Genomic DNA, 23,253 nt, shown 5'->3' with positions numbered 1-23,253 from the left:
CAGTATGATTTATCTCCCTGGAAACAAAGTGCAGGTAAAATGGAACTTTACTAGGATGTCAAGAGACATACAGCTCACATTATTTCCCATAGCCTTCATATCTCACACAGTGGTAGACATCATTCTGAAATGTTTTCTTGGAAAAAGTCAAAGGAGACGCATACATATGTGCTCCTTGAAACAAAATTATTATCACAGGCACAAAAAAAGATCAGTTTTGGTAAATTTGTTTTAAACAAGTAAAAAATATTCTGCTAAACATTTTGCATATATTCTCTGTGTGACTTTCATTCTTTAAAATATGATTGGTCAAATATTAAGAAGAAGGGAATTCATTTTTTATTTAGATTTAATGTATACAATCATATCCTTGAAAAAGTAAGAAAGAGCCAAGTAATTTCCTTTTAATTACCTTTAAAATATATACATTGGCTACTGGAAAATGTATAGTGATTATATGGTAAGTTTTCCATGCTCTATTTCTTTCAACTTGAACAAATGTGTCTATTCCCTAGACTTTTATTGGTAAAGACAAAATTCAAAAGCAGGTTGTATAGAACAAACCTTAAAAGATTATCACTATTTTCTTGCTGTAAGCATTTCCTTGAAAAGACATCTGAGTTCAAGGTCTTCCCTGTCACAGGATTTTGTAGTTTCACATACTTGGGTGACTTATGAAGGAAACAAATCTAAGGAAAAGTGGTATAAAATTGAGTTTTAACACACTATGTGTACTGTGCTGTGTATGTGTGATTATTTAAGCCCTTACATTTATTTCAGAAAGAAAATTATCAATGTAAAATGTACCAAGGCTATGTGAGGGGTTTAACAGACCTTTAAATACATTAAGAAACAAGTTAAAAAATGGTGGACTTTCCCCTTCTTCTTCAATTTTGTAAACAACTACATGGAATCCATATAACTTTAAAAACCAACACAGTTTAAAGATATATTTTTTTTTGTTTCAAGTTTTCAAAATTCTCTATTGTTTTATAAAATACTGAGGACTTCAGATGTTGAGATCTCAATGAAAAGATACAATTATAGATGGAAAAATTGATGCTACTCAGGTTGCTGTTGGAAGAGGAAACAGAGACTGATTTGTCACAAACTGTGGCTACAACCAACATTATGTATGTAAACTCTCCATTTTTATGTTCTATTGTGTCCCCCAAAGACAGGATTATTTCTAACTATAATGTGAACATAAACTCTCTGAAATTCTCCAAAGAATTTATTCACTATTAATTGGAGAGTTTATGTTAAGAAGTTTGAGATGCAAATAATTAAAAATATCAGCAAATACCTTGTGTATCCAAAAAGTGTGTGTCACAGCTTCTGTGAGAGGAGAACAGCTTCAAGGTCTCACGCCTTCTCTGTAGAACCCTTTGCTCTGGCTTCAATAAAGGTTCACAGTTATAGTTTCTTTCAAAAAAAAATCTGCAGCAAATTCGGACTTAAAAATCTGAGGCAAATTTTGATGTTCAGGCTTTGAAAGTCACGACTGAACAACTTTCACTTGGCCATCCCTTCTTCTTTATTACTTGGCTTACACAAATTTACTTTAAAAACAATCACAAGAGATCCTATTTCTCCATGGAAATTAAATGGAACATTGTAAATGTCTTATTTACAAGTCAATATACAGATTCCAATAATTTTGGAGTCTCACAGCCATGATCTCTCCAAAGGGTGGCATTGTGAAAGTCGCTCAGTCGTGTCCAACTCCTTGTGACATTATGGACTGAACAGTCCACAGAATTCTCCAGGCCAGAATACTGGAGTGGGTAGCTGTTCAGTTTTCCAGGGGATCTTCCCAATCCAGATAGCACAAATGGTAATGGTTGTATTACTAGATGACAAATAATGTAATGTCTGAGCTGGAATGACTGCATAACATTCCATCCAGTTGGAAATTAAAGATGAACTAGATCATCCTTCTCATTTGAAGATGGGATCATGGAGCTACCATTATGCATACATAAAGTAGAAGCTTTCACAATGTCATCTTCCAACATAAAGATTTTCTAATTCATTTTCAATGATAAGAATTATTTGCTATCACACCATTAATTCTTTCATAGGCAACAATACACATGCAGTCAATACAGGTTTTTATGACACAAAGTTATTAAAGTACTAGAGGCCAAGTATGTCTCGGTCTGGTCATCTCTACTAGTGTCTTCACTGGGTAATCAGCATTAACACATAGCTTCCTCACCACCATTCTGCCCTCATCACAACTCTTCACTGTAGTACAGTGGGTACTAGATATCAAAGATGCCTGTTTAGGCACCTTTGAGAGAACTAAATAGTTAAAATTGTAAAAAATATATTTGAGCTTACACACTATAGGGAGAGTAATCATATATACCCATAGTTTATGCTTCATTTCTAAGAGATAATCTAGCAGACATTTTACTCCAGGGTCTTTTGAATTTTTTCCAACTCAAGGAAATTTCTGCTTTAAGAGGAAGAACCAGAAAATGCCTGTATTACCTAAACATTGCCAAGTTGGCTGATTTCCAAAGGTTTTTATTTCATTGGCCTTCCATGAGGCAATCACTTTAATGTTTGTCAAATGAAACAAAAATAAAGCTACCAAAATAACCAAACACCTAAATGTAATACATGTATATTTTATACATACATATATGCTTATATATGTATGTGTGTCACAGTAGGAAATAGATTATTGTAAGAGAACAATGCTGATCTTAAGTAATGAATTTCTTCTTTTACCCTCACTATTTCTTTAAAAGGGAAAGAAAGAATAAAAGAGGAAGAGATAAAGCTTATTTAAAGGCCTCATTTCCCATGACATTGGGATGCATTTAAAATTGAGAACAGCTCAGAAACATTGTGCTGGTCTTTCTTGGATGAAGATTGAATTTGTGTAGACTAAAATACAAACATAGTAGAGACATGCCATCATTTAACAACAGTGTACTGAATCTATACAATTGAATAATAATTTAAAAAGTATTCTTTATATATAAAATGTTTCCTGGATACCAAAAGCTCAAATAAAAACCCCACCCCTCCTGCTGTGTTCCTAGATATACTATGTACTCAGTTGGGAAATGTTTCATAGCACTTGTCTAAGGGAAATATTTTCTGGTTTACAGGGTTGGAATTAGAGGAATCACCATTTCCCCCCGCCCTTACTCAGGGAGTCATGGTTTCCTGTAGCACCATACTGCAAGGTAAGTGTGAGTGACTGCTGCGTACATCAAGCACATTCTGGTGGACAGCTGGTTACTGAAAGCCTTAGAAGCCCCACTCAAGTCGTACCTGTCATTCAGTCCAGAAGACACGGTCATTCTCTGGAAATCTGCCTGGCCCTTCTGTTTGGTAGGTCTGCTATGTTATGATCAAAACAAGTTCATTGTGGAGTCCTGAAAAACTGCACCATTTCTGCTCGAGAGGGCCTGGCTATTGCTACTGGGAGATAATGTAAATCATTGGGGATTTTATCAGTCTACAAATATTTAGTCCTTCACCCATAGCAAGGTAGATATTGGACAAGAGTGTAAACCATAGAACACTTAATGTACACAAGAAAATCAGAGAAAATTTAGATGCCAATTCTCCAACATAATTTCCACTATTTCTCATTAGCATAAAATTGTTCATATATTTTAAACAACAGCATTCTATAGAAGTCACTGGCAAATCAGAATAACATACACTTTATATAAAATAAGATATTAGGAAATGATTCGGAGTGAAAAAGTAATGAGTGACATTCATTCTCCAATAAATAATGAATTGCAACTTACTCAATTACCAAATCTCCAAATATCTACCCTCATAACAAATACAGGGAAAATGAAGCAAAATCAAAAGTGTCTTGTAGAAATAAGCACTTCCGTGTAGGCATGTGAGCTTGAAAGACAAGGTAGCAGTATCTTCAGGTGTTGGCCACATTAGATCAGCTTTGAGGATCTTGATGCTTATCAGTACTTGTCTGCTGGTACCCAAAGAGGTGCTTTTTGAGTCTGAACGCTTTTCGTAGGAGAGTTTCATATTCCAAAAGGAGATAATGGTCACTTTCAGTGGTCATTTAATAATTGCTCTTTATGGAGGATTTCTGTCTCCACTATCAATTTTGACATAACTATCTCTAAACTTTACATTGGGCTGCTGGTAGACATGCCTGATGTTCATATCCTTTAGAACGCACAAGGCTTTTTATAATCACAGAATATATGGTTCTACTTTAACTAAATAAGGGTTGGATCAGGACTTAAGTTTGGTTGATAACCTTTGATCTTCTTAGAGTAAATGATATATTAACTTCATACAGAACATACAACCTCCTAATTAGGTAGAATCTGTATGAATTCATTTAGATATGCAACAGGTAACATTTTAGTGAAAAACCCAAGACAAGCTTGACTTCAACAGAGTTGAGAGGACTTCCAATCAATGTTTGATAATTGTGAAAAATTTAAATATAGTAACATATTGGGTATGCAAATCATGGGGTTTTAATATACCTGTTAATTAAGACCATCTTTCTCAAAATTTTCCCAAAGATATTATTTCTAAATGAGAATTTAGATAATTGAGATATTAAAAATGTAAAATAATATTTTGAGTCTACCAGTATTACCTCTATACTCAAAATAAACAATTCATGAATACCACAAAGCATTTTGTTAAATATAAAATGTGTTTCTACCAAAATGTTTTCAATATTTGAGACTTGAGTTTCCACTTATGTCTATTATCAAAGAATATTCTCAAAGAGCAATTTGCAATGTATTTTAAGCAGAAACAGCTTAATCTTAAATAAGAATTGTATATATTCAATATTCGATTCAGAAAGAGTTACATTCCTTTTCAAGGGAATGGGCATCTTCCACAAAGAAATTTTACTCAAAGTTTTCCCAAACTTCAGTAAAAGAAATCTTGTATATACTTTCAAATACTGTGCCTTTTTATTTAAAACAGTGTAAACATAACAACTCAACACCATCGATAATTGGAAAAAGACTGGTTATGTGAACACTAATTTCCTTGGTTGCCCCATGAAAAGAAGGGTAAATAAAACAGACAAATCTTCAGGAGAAGTTTCAGTTCACCTTAGCAGTGGTAAAAATATTGCTTTATTCCAAATGAACATACAGCACAATTTACTGTTCTTTGGGGGACTTCCTGTGAACTGAATAGGCTGGGCTTTGTGACTTCAACAATTTATTCTTTCCATATTAACCACAGAAGCCAATGTCTTGGTCCACACATGGCAGACTTGCTATAAAATAAATAGTAATGAGGATGATGAGAAAGCAAAGGGTAACCATCAATTTGATCATTGGCTTGTATAAATAATTTAAGTATGCATGACTCAGAATAGGTACACATCCCCAACTTGCCTTGTGATACTGATATCATTAATGAGCCAATAGTTGTTTCTCTCAAAAAGATTCACATCAGAAAATGGTCTAGACACTGTCAAGAGTTTTGTAGGACCCCACCATGCAAGTGACCTTGATTTACTAACTGAACTTTCTACTTAATGGAAAAAATTGAAAGTGAACAGATCTACGAGGGAAATTTTTTTTTTCTTCTGAATATTAGATTCCCTGATGTTTCAACAAATTTTTAGCAAGCTGAATACACACACACATGCACACACATACGCACAATGAACATATGTGCATACAGCATACTGGTGCTCGAGTGAGCAGGCCCCCACATACACACACACACACACACACACACACACACACACACACACACACACACTGAGAAATGCTCCTTTGGAGCCCCCTAAAACAACTTCAAAGAAAAACATTTCTATTAGCATGATTTTAGTGACACGACATTTGTGATGTTTTTGTCTCTTTTTCTATAGTAATTTCCTACCTCCCTCTGAGATTCTGTGCCTTCAAATTTTGGAGGAAGCTGGCACATAAGAGTGGCTAAGATTGCCCCATGATGCCCTCTATCTTCCGTTCCTCTCCTTCCAGAGTCTTTGTGCCATTCTTCAAAAAGTAAGTATAAAATATTACATTGGTTGACATGACATAACCTGTGATGAGGCTGTCGAGTGAATAGAGATTTAGGGTTTGGGACTGGCAAGCCACATGGCAAGGGCCACCTGCTCACTGGCACGTCCGGCCTCAGCACACATCTCTTCTCTTTGAAACTGGGCAACTGCCAGCACTTTTTATGAGGCCACTGGCGCTGTGGGGCTGAGGGTCTGAATTGCTCACATCTACTAAGAGCCAAAGAGGACAGTGTTGGGACTAACTGAAATTGTATTCAGAATTCTACCCAAAAGCTTTAGTTGTAAGCTTTATCCCTCCTGAAACGTTTCTTTCCCTTTAAAAAAATATTTTGTTAAAAAACACTATGATATGAGGGCGATAGACTATTTGGTTTCTTCTAAGTAGATGCTCTTAAATTAATGCATATAAATAATTTGTATTTAATCTCCTCTCTTTCCTGTTGAGCAAAGCATAGAATGCACAGATTTCTACATCTCGAGTCACTTGGTCAATGCAGGGTCTCTTTGTATTTCATTTCTTAAGACAAATTGTGCCTCTCGTTCTGATTTGGCTGTGGGACTCAGGGGAAGAAAGGCTGTGTTTTCACTTGCACTGTCCTCGGTCTCTACGCTGGCCAGTTCGTAGTCTTCTGACCGCCTGGCATCAGTCAGAATTCGAATCTGCTCCTGGACAGTTTCTAGCAATATTTTCACTTCTTGTTGTTCTGCTATAAGACAATCGCTGACTGGAATACTCACATTGACAATATCAGCAGAGTAGGAGTTTTTGCACCATTTGATGCTTTTGACTTCAGAAATCCCTGGCATTTGCATGCAGGTTTCCTCTAGACCCACTGAAGGGATGATGGGCACGGAACTGGCCCTTGGGGATGAATATCCCATCAGGTCCTTTTGCTCCAAACTATTAAAATAGGAGTTTGTCTCTCTTGAAGGCAGTTGCATATTTATTGATGCATTTTGTTGGGTTGTTAAACCATTGGCTGAGTACCTGAAAAAGAAACAGAGTGTAACATATTCTGCTACCTGCCCCACAATATTCAGTCAACAAAGCACTTTCCACATGCACCATCTCACTGACTTCTCACAGCAACCCCATGAGACGGATACTATGTTCCCAGTTAAACAGAGAAGTAAACTGAAGCTCAGATAGGTGAAGTGACTTGCCCAAGGTCACACAGAAAATAAGTGACAGACTGAGACTCAAACCCAGATCTTCTTACTTTAAGTCCAGGGATCTTTCAACACACCACAGCTGTAGAGGCAGGTGGGATATAGTCTTCCTGACCTCTATCCTAGAATACAAAGTAAATGGGGATTGAGCAGGTGAGAGTGTGGCCCTTCCATAGTGACAAACAGGAAACCCATAACGGCATTACTCCACTCCATCAACCTGACCACCCTCTCAGCCCTGGTTAAGTCCAGTGGACTCCTTGTGGCCACCATAGGCGGGGGCAATCAGGAAGCCCACTCTTCAGCATCAAAATACTACAGTCCTAAGTGTCTCTGCTTCACACTGACTTTAGGAAGACCAAGTCCAATTTCCATTGGCACTCTGTTCTATAGGAACTCCCTCACTGCCAGTCTATAGAGCCTAAAAGATGGGATGAGAGGCATACAACTCCTCTGTCTGCCCAAGAAGAACATGCAGGAAGTTCCACGGGGCCTCAGTCAAGCTAGTAATGTTCCTCACATGGTTTCTGGAGCCAAGTAAGGTAGTTCATGGGTGCATGACAATGACTTGTCCAGATGCCATCATGACATTCCAAGTCATTTACTACGCCAGAATCTAGCTGGCCCCCTTCTTGGTTGTTCAGAGCTGGTGAATTTTCCATTGCTTCTGAACTCTCTAAAGCCAAAGATTGGAGCCGAGATATGGTAGATTCGCAGAAATGAACAGTAGTATTTATCCTATTTCTCAATTATTTTTACTTAATTTTAACCTTAAATTAAAATTTAAGCATAATCTAAACATATTTACCTTCAGTATAATAAATCTCATTCCCCTTGTCTTACATTATAATGTAAATTAAAATCATGTTTATACACAGAAAGAATAATTACAATGAAATGTGTTGCATACTAAATAGAAGCCTTTATTGTAAAGACAAGATAGGAGCAATTTAGAGATCTGTCTTTCTGCCAGACAGCACAAAAAGATGAGGAACGGCTTTAGGTTGCAGTTCCGTCCTTTCTCACTGTGCCTATCATGGAGTTGGCAATCAATAAATTTTGATGGAATGGACACAGGACTACATGAACAGACCTTCAAGGTAAATACTCTCTTCATATCCTAGTTAACACAACAAGAGCTAACAATCACACAGAGCTTTCAAAAGGCACTTTCACCTCTATTTACTTTATTGATTTGTAACACTGTGTGGTTTATTATTATTGCCATATGATGGATGAAAAAACTGTACTAAGAAATACCCAAATGACTTGCCCCAAATTACACTCTTGGTAAGCAGCAGAGGAAGCAGTTAAACCTATGTTGTCTTATTTTGTTACTATCAAGGCCTTAAACGAGTGGGCATCTCAAGGTGCATCCCAACCTTTTTTGGGATGTAAAATCTTTACCTGCACAAACTATATAGGCACATAGAAGGAAATTCCCTAGGGGATCTTACTCCTTTCTCCTTAGTGTTATATGACTGAAAATCTGAACATAAAGTTTCTGATCAATGAATCAATTTCAACAAGAAGGAAGGTGCCAACTTTAAGACTTCTGTGTTCTTTTCTTAGCACCATTAATGTGTATGAAGGTAGAGAAGGTCTGCTGTCAGATTCACCAATGGCACAGGACCAAGAAATTTTATTAGGATAAAATCATCTTTCATATGGATATCATCAGAGTATATCCATGAGTAGAATCTAACAGGTTGAAAAGTACTGATGACAGATGTCAATCCTTAATACCTGGATCTAAACATATTTGTAAAAATGATGGCTAAAGATGTAAATATCTTATAGAATTTAGTCAACCGACACTTTAACAAGTCCACAGTGTGACATGACTAAGAAGTAATCAAAGGCAATTCAAGCCAGACTTGGAGCTGTCTTCCAATATGCCTGTGGGCTGCCCTGGGTGGCTCAGTGGTAAAGAATCCTCCTGCCAATACAGGAGACCTGGGTTCCTTCCCTGGGTCAGGAAGAGACTCTGGAGAAGGAAATGGCAAACCATTCCAGTATTCTTGCATGGAAAATCCCATGGACAGAGGAGCCTGGCAGGCTACAGTCCATGGGGTCACAAAGAGTTGGACATGACTTAGTGACTAAAGAGCAGCTGATAGATGAGAAAGAGGAACTGCAGTTGACTTACACGTCATCTCACAAACCAGGTATGCACCACATGCTGGCAACCACTGAAATCTAAAATGCTGCCCTAACATGAAGCTGTACTTTAAACTATTAGAACTCTCCAAAAATGTGACTTTGTTTTGGATCAGAAAAGATTTCAAGTTCCACCACCATTACATGCTCTGGAGTCTTAGACAAACATGGAAGCCTCACTTTAATTCTCTCATTAATTAAAACTGTCAGGTTGTAATGCTGACCTGGGGGGCTGCTCTGAGGACTTGCTGAAGTGATGCCTCTGCATGAATCAGTAGAGGCACACTGGTGGTCTTCCCTTTCTTCCTAGAGTTGCTGCGAGTGTTCTAGCACTGGCTTTTGAGTAGGAGGTGACACTACTCTTCAGAGTTTAATTTCTAGATGTGACTCTTGATTAGAAGATACTCAGAATTCTACATTCTATCAAAGTCAATGACTGTCACATTCTCTCCATAAACTCATCATTCATTGACTGTAAAGTACCAGTTTGGACTGCCCCTCTTCCGATGATCCCTCAGCAAAGTAATCACATGTACCATTTCCTTTGTAGCTATGTGAACAAATCCTCCTTTTAAAGAGGGAAGATTTCAACAATTAGTCATTTAGTTTGATTCCCAGGGATTCAAGGGTCAGGCTAAGAAATATGTGTTTCCCCAGAGGACTCTAGGACCCAGTTCTTGGTGCATATGGCATTAGAATGAACAGACTAAACTGAAGGAATCTAATTTTCCCTCTGAAGCCATATGATTAGAGATTCCACATTTATACATTGCCATTTATGACTGAGATTTTTCTTCACATTCCTTTCCTGGTTTAGTGGTTTATTGAGTCAGAAAGGCTGGTATTCAATGGTCCTTTTACATGGGATATCTCATCTTTGGGTTCACCATTGAAATTATTTTATCTTTCATGGATTTATCTCTAAACTTCCTGAAGAATAACTGAATGTAAGTTTGTGAAGTTGCTCTTTAAGTGAGATGGATGATGAGTATGTTTCAGATCCCTTCTACTTTGAAGGTAGCAGTCTTTTGTGAGTCTAGCTCTTTCTGCTTAGTATATGAATCCATGAGTTTGATTTGCCTGATACAATGCATTTCAGAGCTCTGTGAGCCACTAGCCATAGTTGGCACCAAGCCACTGATCAGGGGAAAGGCTCTTGAAGAAGTTCCTTTCCACCTGACTCCCTCCTCAGGCTTCACCAAGTCAGACACTGGCTTCAAGCTGGGCTGAAGTTAGTGCCAAGGAGAGACATCATATACAATGGGAGTCTAACTAGGAGACAGCGCCCACATGCTTGATAAACAAGCCACAGATGGCTGATGGCTCTTATAAATTCATTCACTCCCCCTTCAGGCAAGGGCCAGATTTGAAGAAGGCTTTTAGCTGTGAAATTCTATTACCAATTCCATTTCCAGTCCGGTGAGATGGTCAGTCCCCCAGGAGTGGGAAATAGCTGTTCTCAAGAACTGAGAATGAGGTTGCTCCCTGAGATTCATTGTGCTGAGCACACAGTGACTTAGAGACATCATTTATCAACACTGGATGCGTATCACATTGGAAACTGCATGTGGCCAGCCAATTGAAGAGAACATTCCAAACCCAATGATGATTGAACCAAAACAAATCCGCCACCAGGCAGGATAAGTGTTAAGACCCTAAGGAGTTAAAAAGCAAAACAGTGCCTGAACATGCCCTGGAAATCTCTGAGCTCTTGGGGATGTGTGTATGTTTGGTTCAAGATTGTCTGTCACAGAGCACCCTCTTACTGGTACATTTGGAATGATAGCTATGATAGTGCCCAGCAGAGGAAAGAAAGCATGGACTGGGTTCTCTGTCCATTCACAACATCTCTGAGCTTGATTTCAGCCTCACCCATTCTCACTGTAACATTCATCCCAGGGTGGCAGGTAGATGGTTGAGGGGGAATACCTAAGTAACAGACATTATTAGGGGGTTAAGAAGAAAAATAATTATGGAACATAATTGACTATAGGCTAATGCAAGCCCCTTTTCTAGCCATAGGCAAACAGAGATGCAAACTGCTTTCTGAAACTTGTATCATATATTCTGAACAACTTAGCTATTATGTTGAATGTGTAAACCTCACCCCAGACCTGTACCAATATATTTTACAGTCCAATTGGAATTGCTTCACAATTACAAAATTGAGACACAGGCTTTTTATTTCTTATCTTCTAGTCTTCCTACAGAAATCTGTTGCTGGGATTTGTCAGACATGGCACTGTTGCATGTATATCTTGCCCAGAGGAAAACACAAAGTTAAGAATCTGGGACCTCAAACCTGCTTTGACTTTCAACTTGCTACAGACTGGGTAGAAAAATTACCCAGACTAAAGAAATGTAGCCTGGCTTATTCAGAGAGAGAGAAGAAAACTGGATGCAACAGGAACCTGGCTTGAGTGGGGGAGTGGATTCTTAGACTTTCTGAAGTAAATCCTGATTGCATTGCTCTTGAAATTAGTAGTAATACTATAATAGCTCCCATGGCAATAAATACAAGTACTCCTTCTCTGCTTACTATGTGTCAGGCACAAGCTCTAGACACAGGTAATTTCTTTTTAACCTGCCCGACAATCCTCAGGAAGGCTGATACTATTTTGTTCAATTTATAGACTAAAAAACATAAGCTTAAATGATAAAACTTTCTCAACTTCATACAAGTAGCAATCCAGCTTGTCAGGGTTGATAAGGGCTGCCATATTTAGTTGGATAGCTTATGTCAGTGAGGTAATTGGTGTCTAAATTTCACTCTATGCTCCACTCACCATTCTATGAGCCCCATGCAGGTCCATGTCCATTCATAGGAAGGGGCACCCTTTGCCCTGCAAGGGTGGGCAACAGCCACTGAGTCCAAAGCCCATTTTTCCACCCCTGCACTGTGAGTAAAACTAGAGATCTGAGTTCAGCTAGTTGTGCCTTGACAATATGCTGTCAGCATTGACTGAGATACATTCAAGAATGCTCTATGGAGCAGATGCTACATCTGTATTACCTAACTGCTTATTATAGTATTTTCTACAATAGTCATTAGAGAATTAAGTCCTTCCCCCCCCCAAAAAAAAAACTAAGGTAAACCTACTTTTGTCCTCCTAAGAAATCCCTAGTTTTTAAAGTTAAAGACACATTCCCAGTTATTTTAGAAACTGCATTAAAACATAGTCTAGATATCTATATACTTCTTAATGTTACATTTCTTTTCCATCTAATATCTACTTCCATTGTATCTATTCTTTATAGTTATTCTTTTGTGAAACAAATATGGAAGTAAGCATAAATAGCCAATTAGTGATGGAAATCAGGAATAAAACCCCAAGGAACATTAAAAACTCCATTTAAAACTCTAGTATTCACCCTCCCTAAATTCCATTGCTTTTAAGACCTACCCTTGGCAAGGTATCGTATCCTGGTCTGGGATCCTTGATTCCTCCAGTTGCTGATATGCTGGTCCCACGAGTCCACCCAGCCTACTTCGGGGTGATGGGGGTGTCCTTCTGAAGGCATTCCTATGGAGCATACCACTCCTTTGCCCTGGACTGCAGCAAGAGGAGAGGGTCCTGCTGGTGGAGAGAAAACCAACAAACAAATTGATCATAGCCATTTTCTCACAGGTGGCTGCTCAGATTCTTCAAGCACTGTATTTGCACCCCAGATTCTCAGAGTTCTAGGCCAGGTTCCACCCATGCCTGCAGGATATTGGCTAGGAGAGATTGAAAGTTGCTGAATCTATTTTATCTTTGGACAGACTAAGAAGAAATGTTCAGTTCCTCTGTTTCTGGCATTCCTGTCTGGAGCACAATGGACTGAAATAATGGCAGCTTCCCAGCCTGAGAGGTGAGCTTAAGGAATGCTCCAGCTCCTGATTCCCATCTTCCCTCATCATCCATGCTCCAGCAGGGCCTCTGATAGAAATAAAAATGGTCTTGTTACTAAACAGTGACAAGAACTAAACCCAAGAAGCCTTAGGGGAAAATGTCAATGGTGTCAGTGGTAGAACAAACAATCCTTATTTTAATTGCCGTTGTTTCCTTAAAATATATGTTTACTTTTCCAGCTCACAATCTCAAATATTCATAAATCCTGAGAACCTAAATTATTTTTCTTTTGAGGTTTCCATTTCCTAACATTTTTATTGAATGAAAGATTCTTTAAATTCTATAGTGTTTTACAATTTTCAAAAGATTCACACATGCTTTTATATAATCCCATATCAACCCTTTGAGTTTGCTTTTAATAAATGCATGATCATATATTTCATTTGATTCATACATCCAAATAGCCAAATAACCATATGTTATCAGGTGCCATCAAGGGGCAAATAGCATACATGGGATATACCTCAGGTAAGATCCCTACATAGATATATTAAATAAAGAACTAGACTATTTACAGGAATCACTTACTAATTTGCCACATTACTAATTCCATCCATATCTATTCCTCTCTCCACACCATTGAATTTACCCTACTACCATGTGAATTGTAAGACTCTGTTCCTGTATAAACATTCCCTGAGATGCCTGTAAGATAATTTAGAATGTTTGTGTTACATTCTCATTTAACTTTGAAAATAGCAATAAAACCATACACAGAGCAAAAACATTTTCAAAATTTCAATATGCCATCAAGTTCTAAAGGAACCATTCCCCCAAAGGAATTTTATCCATATTACTACATTATATGGAGTTCCATAACTTTTTCCCCCACCAACATTACTGTTATTTCCACTTAATAAATATAAAACCTCTCCTATGTTATTAATATTTAGGGTCAGGATTTGAAAACCTGACATATGAAGTGCCAGTAGCCACCATCCTGGATTTGGCTAGGGAAAGCGACCACACTTTAGAACTTCATATTTGTCAAGCCTATCACTAACTTCCTGAGTTTGTGCAGATACCAGATTATACCTAGCATGGTTATTACAATTTCATTCTTCAGCATAATATTTCTAGTGTGTTGAATCCTAAAATGCTTAACAAGGGACATCTAGCTAGGTCACTAAGCCAGCACGTTTAAGGAGCTCCGTAATAACCGATTCATTTCTTGCCTTCCAGTTTCTATATACGCTGTCTGGTGGCAATTGTGAAGTTCACAGAGCACTCGGGCTTGGATGCTAGAATTAGCTGCATTGGGTCTGTATGTTACTAGCAGCATGATCCTGGGGATAGTACATGTACCAGTCAGAGTCCTGGAGGGAAGTAAATGGCACCAGAAATTGGATCATTTGGGAAGATTTTGCTGTTTACAAATGTATGTTCAATGTTTGAGGGGAGAAAAAAAGAAACAAACACAACATGATACTACTCTACTTGAGGGCTGGTGACAATGGGAAGCTGTTCCTGAAAGGACACGGGGGAAGGAGCAGTTACCTGACTAAAGAGAGAAAATGGTTGTAAGAAGAGGCCGCCCGGCAGGTGCTGTGGGCCCCAAGAAGAGGGCCGTAGCCAAGGCCACCAGGCGGGGGGGCGGGGCAGGAGTGCTAGGACCTCACTGGCCCTGCCCTTCCCTCCTTGCTGGTGCATCGCAGTGAAACAGCAGGAGTCCAAAGGCAAGAGAAGATGCTTCCTCTCTTAGTGCACAAGGCAGGGCAGAAAAAGGTAAAAGCTTACATGTGGTGCATGTGTTTAGGTATTTTCATAGTATTGCTGTGGGGATTAAAGAGCTCAAACATGTAGTGTTGAGCAGGAAATCTGGCACTTGGTAGGTGCTCAACACAGTAAGTTCCCCAATTCCTCTGGCCAAACTGACAACTCAAAGGCTCATACTAATCACTGAAAACCCTGGAATTATTTTACCTTAAAAAACCTATATATGTTCTGGCTATAATTGCTATATATAATGGCAATATATGTCCTGAGTTATATTGCCAAAATTAATGCACTAAGTATGACATGACTTGATAGATTGCTTCTTTAAAATAAAGGGGGGATGGATGTTGGACTAAACATGAGAAATAATGGCTTTGAATTAATAGCTTTTGTTTCATAAATGAGTTATCCAAATGAGTCAGATTTGCAGTACACCAAAAGAAATGAATTAGTCATAGCTAACCAAAATGGCACAACAACAAAGTCTACGGGTATAAACTAGTAACCCATCTTAAAAAACCGTTCTATACCTATTGATCGATCCACTCTTCAAGCTTTTTAACCCAGTGGCATTCAGGAAGTTATGGAGCAGTTAGCAGGATGTATAAATCTGTGACTAGGTTATCAATCACAAAAACATTTAAGTCTACTGCATGTTTTACAAAACAAAAGCTATGATATATTGAACTGTAATTTACAAAGTTCTAAAAGCACTTTATAAATCAACCCTTACCCGTCTATCAAGAAACAATGCATGCCAACAAATACTGCAGTGTCATTGAACCAAACAAAAAAGGTTTCTTAGAGAGTTCCTTATTTGACCTGTGAGTGATTCCTAGAAGCCATAGTAGAAGCCAAGTTTAGGAGCAGTGTATCAACAGACAAAAATAGGGATGGGGTTATCTGCAGGTCAAATACATTATAAGCTGTCATTCTTTATCCTATCAACTTTAAAACATGTATGACATAATATAATACTTAATATTATACTTTATTTTACTTGACTGGATGAAATACTGCTTTAACATGGATTACAATCTGCAGAGGGAAATATGATTTTGGAAAAAAAAATCTTCTAAAAGGCTGATAATTTTTAATCTAATTTCCTAATTGAAGAAGATCCATTAAGTTCAGTGAACTTAAAATGCTCTTTTCATAGGGAAATATTTGTAAATTCCCCTACTGATATAAACCAAAAGTTGTACTCAGTAGCTAAAGCAGTTATTCAGTGGCCAACATATTTCATCCTGTGTTGAAAATATTTAACCCTTTTTAATCTTAGCAAACTCTTAATATCTCAGTCTCTACTCATGTAGATTAAGAATAAAAATCACCATTGAGTACCAATGATTAGTATCCAGAGTGACATGAAAATCCCATAGTAAATATGGCCACTATCAGCAAAATCTTTTGGGGGGACTCCTTCAGAGGTGAGAGAAAAGTTAGCTTCCTTGAACAATGAATATTTCTCTCACAGTTGTTTCCAAAATGAGGCCTAGATATGTGAAAACCAAGGGTCAACAACATTTTTCTTTCATTGCTGGAAACAACTTCTTTTTCTCTACCTTTTCCACTAAAAAAAAAAATATTTATTCCCTTCATAATTTAAGAATTTTTTTAACACTGTCCTTCCTACTAAGAAAAGAAAGCTTAAATCTTTGGACAACTTCCACAAAGATTGACAATATATTTTTGGATGTACATAAACATAACGTCTGTAATAGCAGGTCTCAACTGTTGGCCCCTTAGAACAAAGCTTTCAATTTTTGGAGTTCCAGATTCCTTATGTATAAACATAGCATGTGACTAGAAGATGCTGAGAATGTGCTCAGCCTCAGAATGCTGTAAAGTTGAAAACTTTTATAAGATAACTTTATTTTTGGCTTTCTTCCCCAAATAGCCAATTTTATGGTCAGCTTGTTAAAAAAAAAAAAAGAAGAAGTCCCACTCCACTGATAATGGAAGATCTAATATTAAACCAAGAAAAGATTTAGCAGGATTCTTCCCCTGTGAGAACTATGTGTGAAGATCTGGAATATGTGCTATCAGCTGCTTAGGGAAGAATGAGTCATTAAATCTGCAGTGATAAGGCAGGCTAGGAAAAACCATGTTTTTAATGATTTTTCAGATAGCATTGTTTCATTCCTGGTCTGTGTCTGCAGCCTTGGTGGGTATTGTTAATAAGTCCCTTTAGGCTTCTAGGTGCACTGCTGCCTACTGGTCTCTTTGCCTGCTGTGAGCTGCCTGAGCTTCCACTCCATGGGCAACTAGAGGAGAAGCAAGAATGATCACCTCTCCTGAATAATGTTGCTGTTCCTTGGTATGTTCTGTTCAGCATTACACACTGTGTCAACATGCCCATTCCCACCACAATTCAGCTACCTGTACCTGTGGTGTTTGACAAATTGGCTTCCTCTGTCAGGAGAAGGGACCTCTGGGAATGATTGGGGGCTGGCAAAACTTGACTCCATCATTTTCTCCAATGCAGTCACAGGATGCCTTTCCGCCTTTGAATACTGTGGGAAATCACATGCAAAGAGTTGAGCTGGAGGAGAAGTTATGAGAGGAGGGCCTCTGACACTATAGCTGGGTATCAAAAAGTTACTGGAACTTACCAGTAACTTTTCCACTGGGCACTTGATCATGAGAATGATAAAGACATCACTTTTATCCCATTTCTTACAATGCTCTCAACCTTTTGCTCCCAAAACTCTTTGTGATTAGATGAGGTCCATTCAACAGGGTTTTCCACATTAGAATCATATCTTTTCATTTCAATTTTTACCCATGGCACACTATGCCTTTAAGCCAAAAGCACCAGTATCTTTTTTATGATAGTTGATATAGACTGTTACTTAAGTTAACTTGTTGTTCTATTACTAACAATAGGGATTCAATAAATGCTGACTAAATGAGTGAAGTTCACAACAGAAGTTCTACATAATTCTGAGAATTATGAAAGATGATTTAGAGTATCTGCCCACCACTCTCTAGTGTTTCCCTTTCATCCTTTTACCAGGAAATTACCATGTCTAACAAGAGAAGTGTGTGAACAGTTTATTCTTTATAGTTATTAACCCTTGGTTTCACCTTTGACTATGAAATATCACAAGGCAGAATAGCCTAGAGGAAACCATATAGTGATGGCACATTAAGAAAAACTTTGCCCCTGGGGAAATATTGTTTAGCATCTCAACCAGGCAGCAATTGTCAAGTTTAACATTCCCTGGGCACTCGCACTTGAACAAGCAACAAGGAATAGCAGGTTTCTTTTCTGGAGGCTCCAATGAAAACTATGTTGAGAAATGACATTTTTTGAATGCTAATAACCAAACAAGAGATTTTGAAATCCAGATATTCACATGTAAATATAAAATTTCACATAAAAATATATATCTGCAGAATACATATATGAAAAAAGTACATAACTGAACTCATGTAAGGAGAAAAAAATCAGAATAGGGCATGTTAAATTTCAGGAGTACATCCTAAAGGCAAAGATTCAAGAAAAATAAGATTTGTTGCTAACTTGCTGGGGTACAGATTGGCAAAATCTTTCAAAATTTTAATCACCCTACTCTTAGATGTAGACTACTACTTTTAGGGATTCCCATCATTAACTGTAAAAGTTCAAAATGATATAATCACCAGAGCATGTCACTGGTACAATTTTTAATAAGCAATCAGAAAACAGACACTAAAGAGAAGCAATTGGAAACAATAGAAATGGCCACAAATGAATACTATACAGTCATTGAAGAGAATAAAATCAAGGTACAAGAACTATGCATAATATGAATTCACTTGTTAAATAACGGAAATGTAGTAAACAGATATATATCTAAGTGTATGTATGTGTTTATATGTGAACATATTTAGCTTTGTGTCTGTGTATATACATGTGTATAGATTTTTTATGTACATACCAAGGCCTTTGACTGTGTGAACCACAAACTCTGGAAAATTCTTAAAGAGATGGGAATACCAGACCACCTGACTTGTCTCTTGAGACATCTGTATGCAGGTCAGGAAGCAACAGTTAGAACTGACATTGAACAACAGACTGGTTCCAAATAGGGAAAGTAGTATGTCAAGGCTGTATATTGTCACCCTGCTTATTTAACTTATATGCAGAGTACATCATGAGAAATCCTGGGCTGGATGAAGCACAAGCTGGAATCAAGATTTCTGAGAGAAATATCAATAACCTCAGATATGCAGATGACAACACCCTTATGGCAGAAACTGAAGAAGAACTAAAGAGCCTCCTGATGAAAGTGAAAGAGGAGTGAGAAAGTTGGCTTAAAGCTCAACATTCAGAAAACTAAGATCATGGCATCCCATCACTTCATGGCAAATAGATGGGGAAAGAGTGGAAACAGTGAGAGATTTTATATTTTTGGACTACAAAATCACCGCAGATGGTGACTGCAGCCATGAAATTAAAAGATGCTTCCTCCTTGGAAGGAAAGTTATGACCAACATAGACAGCATATTAAAAAGCAGAGACATTACTTTGCCAACAAAGATCTATCTAATCAAAGCTATGGTTTTTCCAGTAGTCATGTATGGATGTGAGAGTTGGACTATAAAGAAAGCTGAGCACCAAAGAATTGATGGTTTTGGACTGTGGTGTTGGAGAAGACTCTTGAGAGTCCCTTGGACTGCAAGGAGATCCAACCAGTCCATCCTAAAGGAGATCAATTCTGAATATTCATTGGAAGGACTGATGCTGAAGCTGCAACTCCAATACTTTGGCCACCTGATGTGAAGAGCTGACTCATTGGAAAAGACCTGATGCTGGGAAAGATTGTAGGCAGGAGGACAAGGGGACAACAGAGGATAAGATGATTGGATGGCATCACCAACTCAATGGACATGAGTTTGAGTAAACTATGGGAGTTGGTGATGGACAGGGAGGCCCTGTGTATGGCAGTCCATGGGGTCACAAAGAGTCGGACAAAACTGAGCAGCTGAACCGAACTGACTGATACATGTGTTTCTGTGTGTGCACACAACCACATAGGATGCAGATGGGGAAAAGAAAGAAGAAAAAAAACTATTAAGGTGTTATCCTTGGGAAAAAGTATATTGGTCGGTATGGGATATGAAAACTAGGAAAACTGTCAAGGTTATAACTTGATGTTCAAAATCTCTATTTTTAATTACTTCCAAAATAAACCACATCATGTTAATAATGACCACATCTTGAATCAAAATATGAATTCTACAAAATGGACTTAAGAGAAGCTATTAAGAGTTCTTGCAAAATGGTTGAACTGACATAGAACAAAAAGAAGATATGAAGATAAGGTGGAAAAGGTGGTTTTCAGCAACCCCAAAATTATAAAGATACAAAATATGATGGAAATACTTTCACATGTACTTCTTTGCTGACTAATTAAAGTTGTTTATCATAAACCATCCATGGAAAATTGAACTGAATCAACATGCTATTGAAAGGTAAACAACATCCTGAATTTCTACCTGATTTTCAAATTCTATAAAAGATCTAATAGGATTTTTTTACTCCCAACTTCTAAAAAGTTGCTTCATAAGACAAACTCAGGTGCTGAGAAGGCTCAGCTATAGACAAAAATGAAAGTATCTGGAGACATCTGTGGCAAACTGGAAGGGGTAACTTCTGTGCTGTTTCTGTAGGTGACACTGGCCAGTGTTTCTAGCAAGGTCAAGGGTTTCTAGAGAAATTGCCAAATCATTAAAAGTCAGCAGCCCATTCCTTTTTAAAAAACACAATTTATGTCAAGCCTAATTCAAGTTTGGGGCTGTTAGTTCAGAGCCTCTACCTTGATTGAGACTTTTGATCATGAGAGCTAGAGGGCCTTATTCAAAATCTGTCAAAAAAGGCTTGAATAGAATCAACCTCTTACATGCTCTCCTTATTCATAACATTCATAATAGATATTAAGTTTTAAATCTTTTATTTCAAATGCTTAGATTATTGTTATACTATACAGTTGCTTCCAATGATACTATTGTGGTCCATTAACACAAATTTGCCTTCAAAATTTATTACTGTGGCTCTTTCTCTTGTAGCCTTTCTGAGAATCATTTTCATTTCAGTGGCTGCATTTAACCTAAGATGCATGTTTAAATTGCTGGTATCCCTATCCAAGGTTGGTTGAGACAAGAGCAAACACAAAAAATCTAATAACTTGGCAATCGTTCAAACTAATATTCCATACATATTGGTTCAAATGAATTTATATACAGATTCCATTTTTCAGTTCTGACAAATAAAAAGCTTAAAAATCATCATTCTTGTCCTTAAAATAAGAGAAAAAAAAAAAAGCTGAACACACAAAATCAATGCCTATTCTTATATCCATCAAAGTGCAGGGCAAAACAGCACTCCAAAATCTGGAGCGAGAAGTGAATACAGAGAATTGGTCAAGATCAGCTTAAGACAGCCTGGGACATGGGATCCTTCACTGTTTGAGGTGATGCAACAACACAAACAATCTAAGGGACTGAAAATAACTGCATGCGTGGGCAGTTGGGGCAAATTACAAATAAGATATAAGACACCAAAAACCCAACTTCCCCTTCTGAGATGCTCAGAATAAAAGCTGGACACCATGCATGATCCCTGCACAAGCATCACTTCACCGAAGCTCACCCCTGGACCACTCCCTCCCGTTACCCCATATAAGGAACCAGCTCATCCCACCTCAGGGGGTGAACAAGGGAACCTGTTACTTGTTTTCACTCCCTCCTGAGGTAGCACAAATCCTCATAAAATGTTGTCTGAATCTCCTCTGGCCTCTTATCAATTCCTATTGATTAAAGAAGCCAAGAACCCTGGTGAGACATCAGCCTAAAAGGCCAAGCGAGCTGCATTAATGAGAGCTTTCAATTAGGGAAGGATACAAAATTAAATATTTTTGCTGACTCTAAGATGAATTCCATGTACTATATGTTCAAGTCACCATTTGGAAGGAAAGAGAAAGCTTGACTGATAGAAATTCTCTCATAAAACATACAGATTTTATTCTGGCTCTTTTAGAAGCAGTGCAACTCCTGACCCAGGTAGCAGTCATCAACTCTAGGGGCCGTTAGGGATGGACCTAATGTGAGCCAAGGGAACAGTAAAGCTGATCACAGACTGCAAAAAGGCAGCTCAACTTCAGGAACCTGAACAAGGTATGGCTCTAGTGATTGGCCCCCTGACCTCCCTAGCCTTCCCCAGTATTTTCCACAGGAACAGAAAAATGCTGAGAAATGGGGCTATGAGAAGGGAAACACAGACTGGTATAGAAAGAAGGACAACATTCTGACCCCAGAGGTCCAACAATGAAAACTCACTAAGAGCTTACACGACGCCACCCACTCTAGGAGGGATGCACTATTGGGGCTTGACGCCAAAGACTTTTTTAGGAAAGGGGCTTAAAAGAACAATAATAAAAGTAATGCTTTCTATGATTTATGTGCCTGTTATATCTCACAAACCCATCTAATCCCCTCTTCATTACTCAGGCCAATTCAATACCAAGGGATATACCCAGGTAAAGACTGGGCAGTTAGATTTCATCCAAATGCCCCCACAATCAGGATATAAGTAGCTTCTGGCATTTGCTATTACTTTCACAGGATGGGTTGAAGCTTTCCCCACCTGTTCTGAAAAGGCTGTTGAAGTCTGTAAGTTCCTTTTGAAAGAAAGAATCCCTTAGTGTGGATTTCCAAAGTCCCTCCAGAGGGATAATGGACTCTCTTTTATGGCCAGAATTACACATGAGCTTACTGTGGCCCTAGGGATAGCCAACAAGCTACACACCTCTTGCATCCCTACCTAGTCTTCAGGGAAGGTAGAGAAAATGAACCATACCTTAAAGCAAACCTTAGCAAAGCTCTGTCAAGAGAATCATGAACCCTGGAACAACTAGGTTTCTATAGCACTCCTCTGGGTCCAGGTAGTCCTCAGGAGTGGTCTGAGGCTTAGCCCATTTGCAGTTACCTATGACAGGCCTTTTCTTACTACTGACATTCTTCTAGATGATGAGGTGAGACAGACCTGAGATACATTATTAATTGAGGACAAGTTCAGAAGCGATTCAGGACTGTGCCCACAAGGCACAGCCAGCTCCCACTAAAAATGCAATGGCTGTAGGAGAAGGCGAGGGTGGGATGTTTCGAGAGAACAGCATCGAAACATGTATATTATCAAGGGTGAAACAGATCACCAGCCCAGGTTGGATACATGAGACAAGTACTCGGGGCTGGTGCGCTGGGAAGACCCAAAGGGATCGGGTGGAGAGGGAGGTGGGAGGGTGGATA

The 23,253-nt window shown here is 38.3% G+C and overlaps 1 protein-coding gene across 9 annotated transcripts in view; it reads right to left on the bottom strand.

Annotated features, from left to right (window-relative positions):
- Positions 1-4,924: 4,924 nt before the first annotated feature.
- NRG3 (neuregulin 3) overlaps positions 4,925-23,253 on the bottom strand; it is a 1,166,188-nt gene continuing 1,147,859 nt past the window's right edge. For 2 of the 9 annotated variants that reach the window (XM_070470944.1, XM_070470946.1), the window contains exons 7-10: positions 17,341-17,474; positions 12,754-12,924; positions 7,240-7,311; positions 4,925-7,007 (exon numbers count right to left, since the gene is read on the bottom strand). In XM_070470944.1, the coding sequence (XP_070327045.1) occupies positions 6,500-7,007; positions 7,240-7,311; positions 12,754-12,924; positions 17,341-17,474 (885 nt within the window). In that variant the 3' untranslated portion in view covers positions 4,925-6,499. Of the gene's footprint in view, positions 7,008-7,239; positions 7,312-12,753; positions 12,928-17,340; positions 17,475-23,253 lie in introns of all 9 variants that reach the window. The other 7 variants (XM_070470949.1, XM_070470951.1, XM_070470950.1 and 4 more) reach the window with 5 other exon arrangements.

The sequence above is a fragment of the Odocoileus virginianus genome, chromosome 7 (genome assembly GCF_023699985.2).
Source record: "Odocoileus virginianus isolate 20LAN1187 ecotype Illinois chromosome 7, Ovbor_1.2, whole genome shotgun sequence".
Lineage (NCBI taxonomy): Eukaryota > Metazoa > Chordata > Mammalia > Artiodactyla > Cervidae > Odocoileus > Odocoileus virginianus.
Note: the sequence above shows the minus strand (reverse complement) of the source record. Positions and strands in the feature narration are given on the sequence as shown.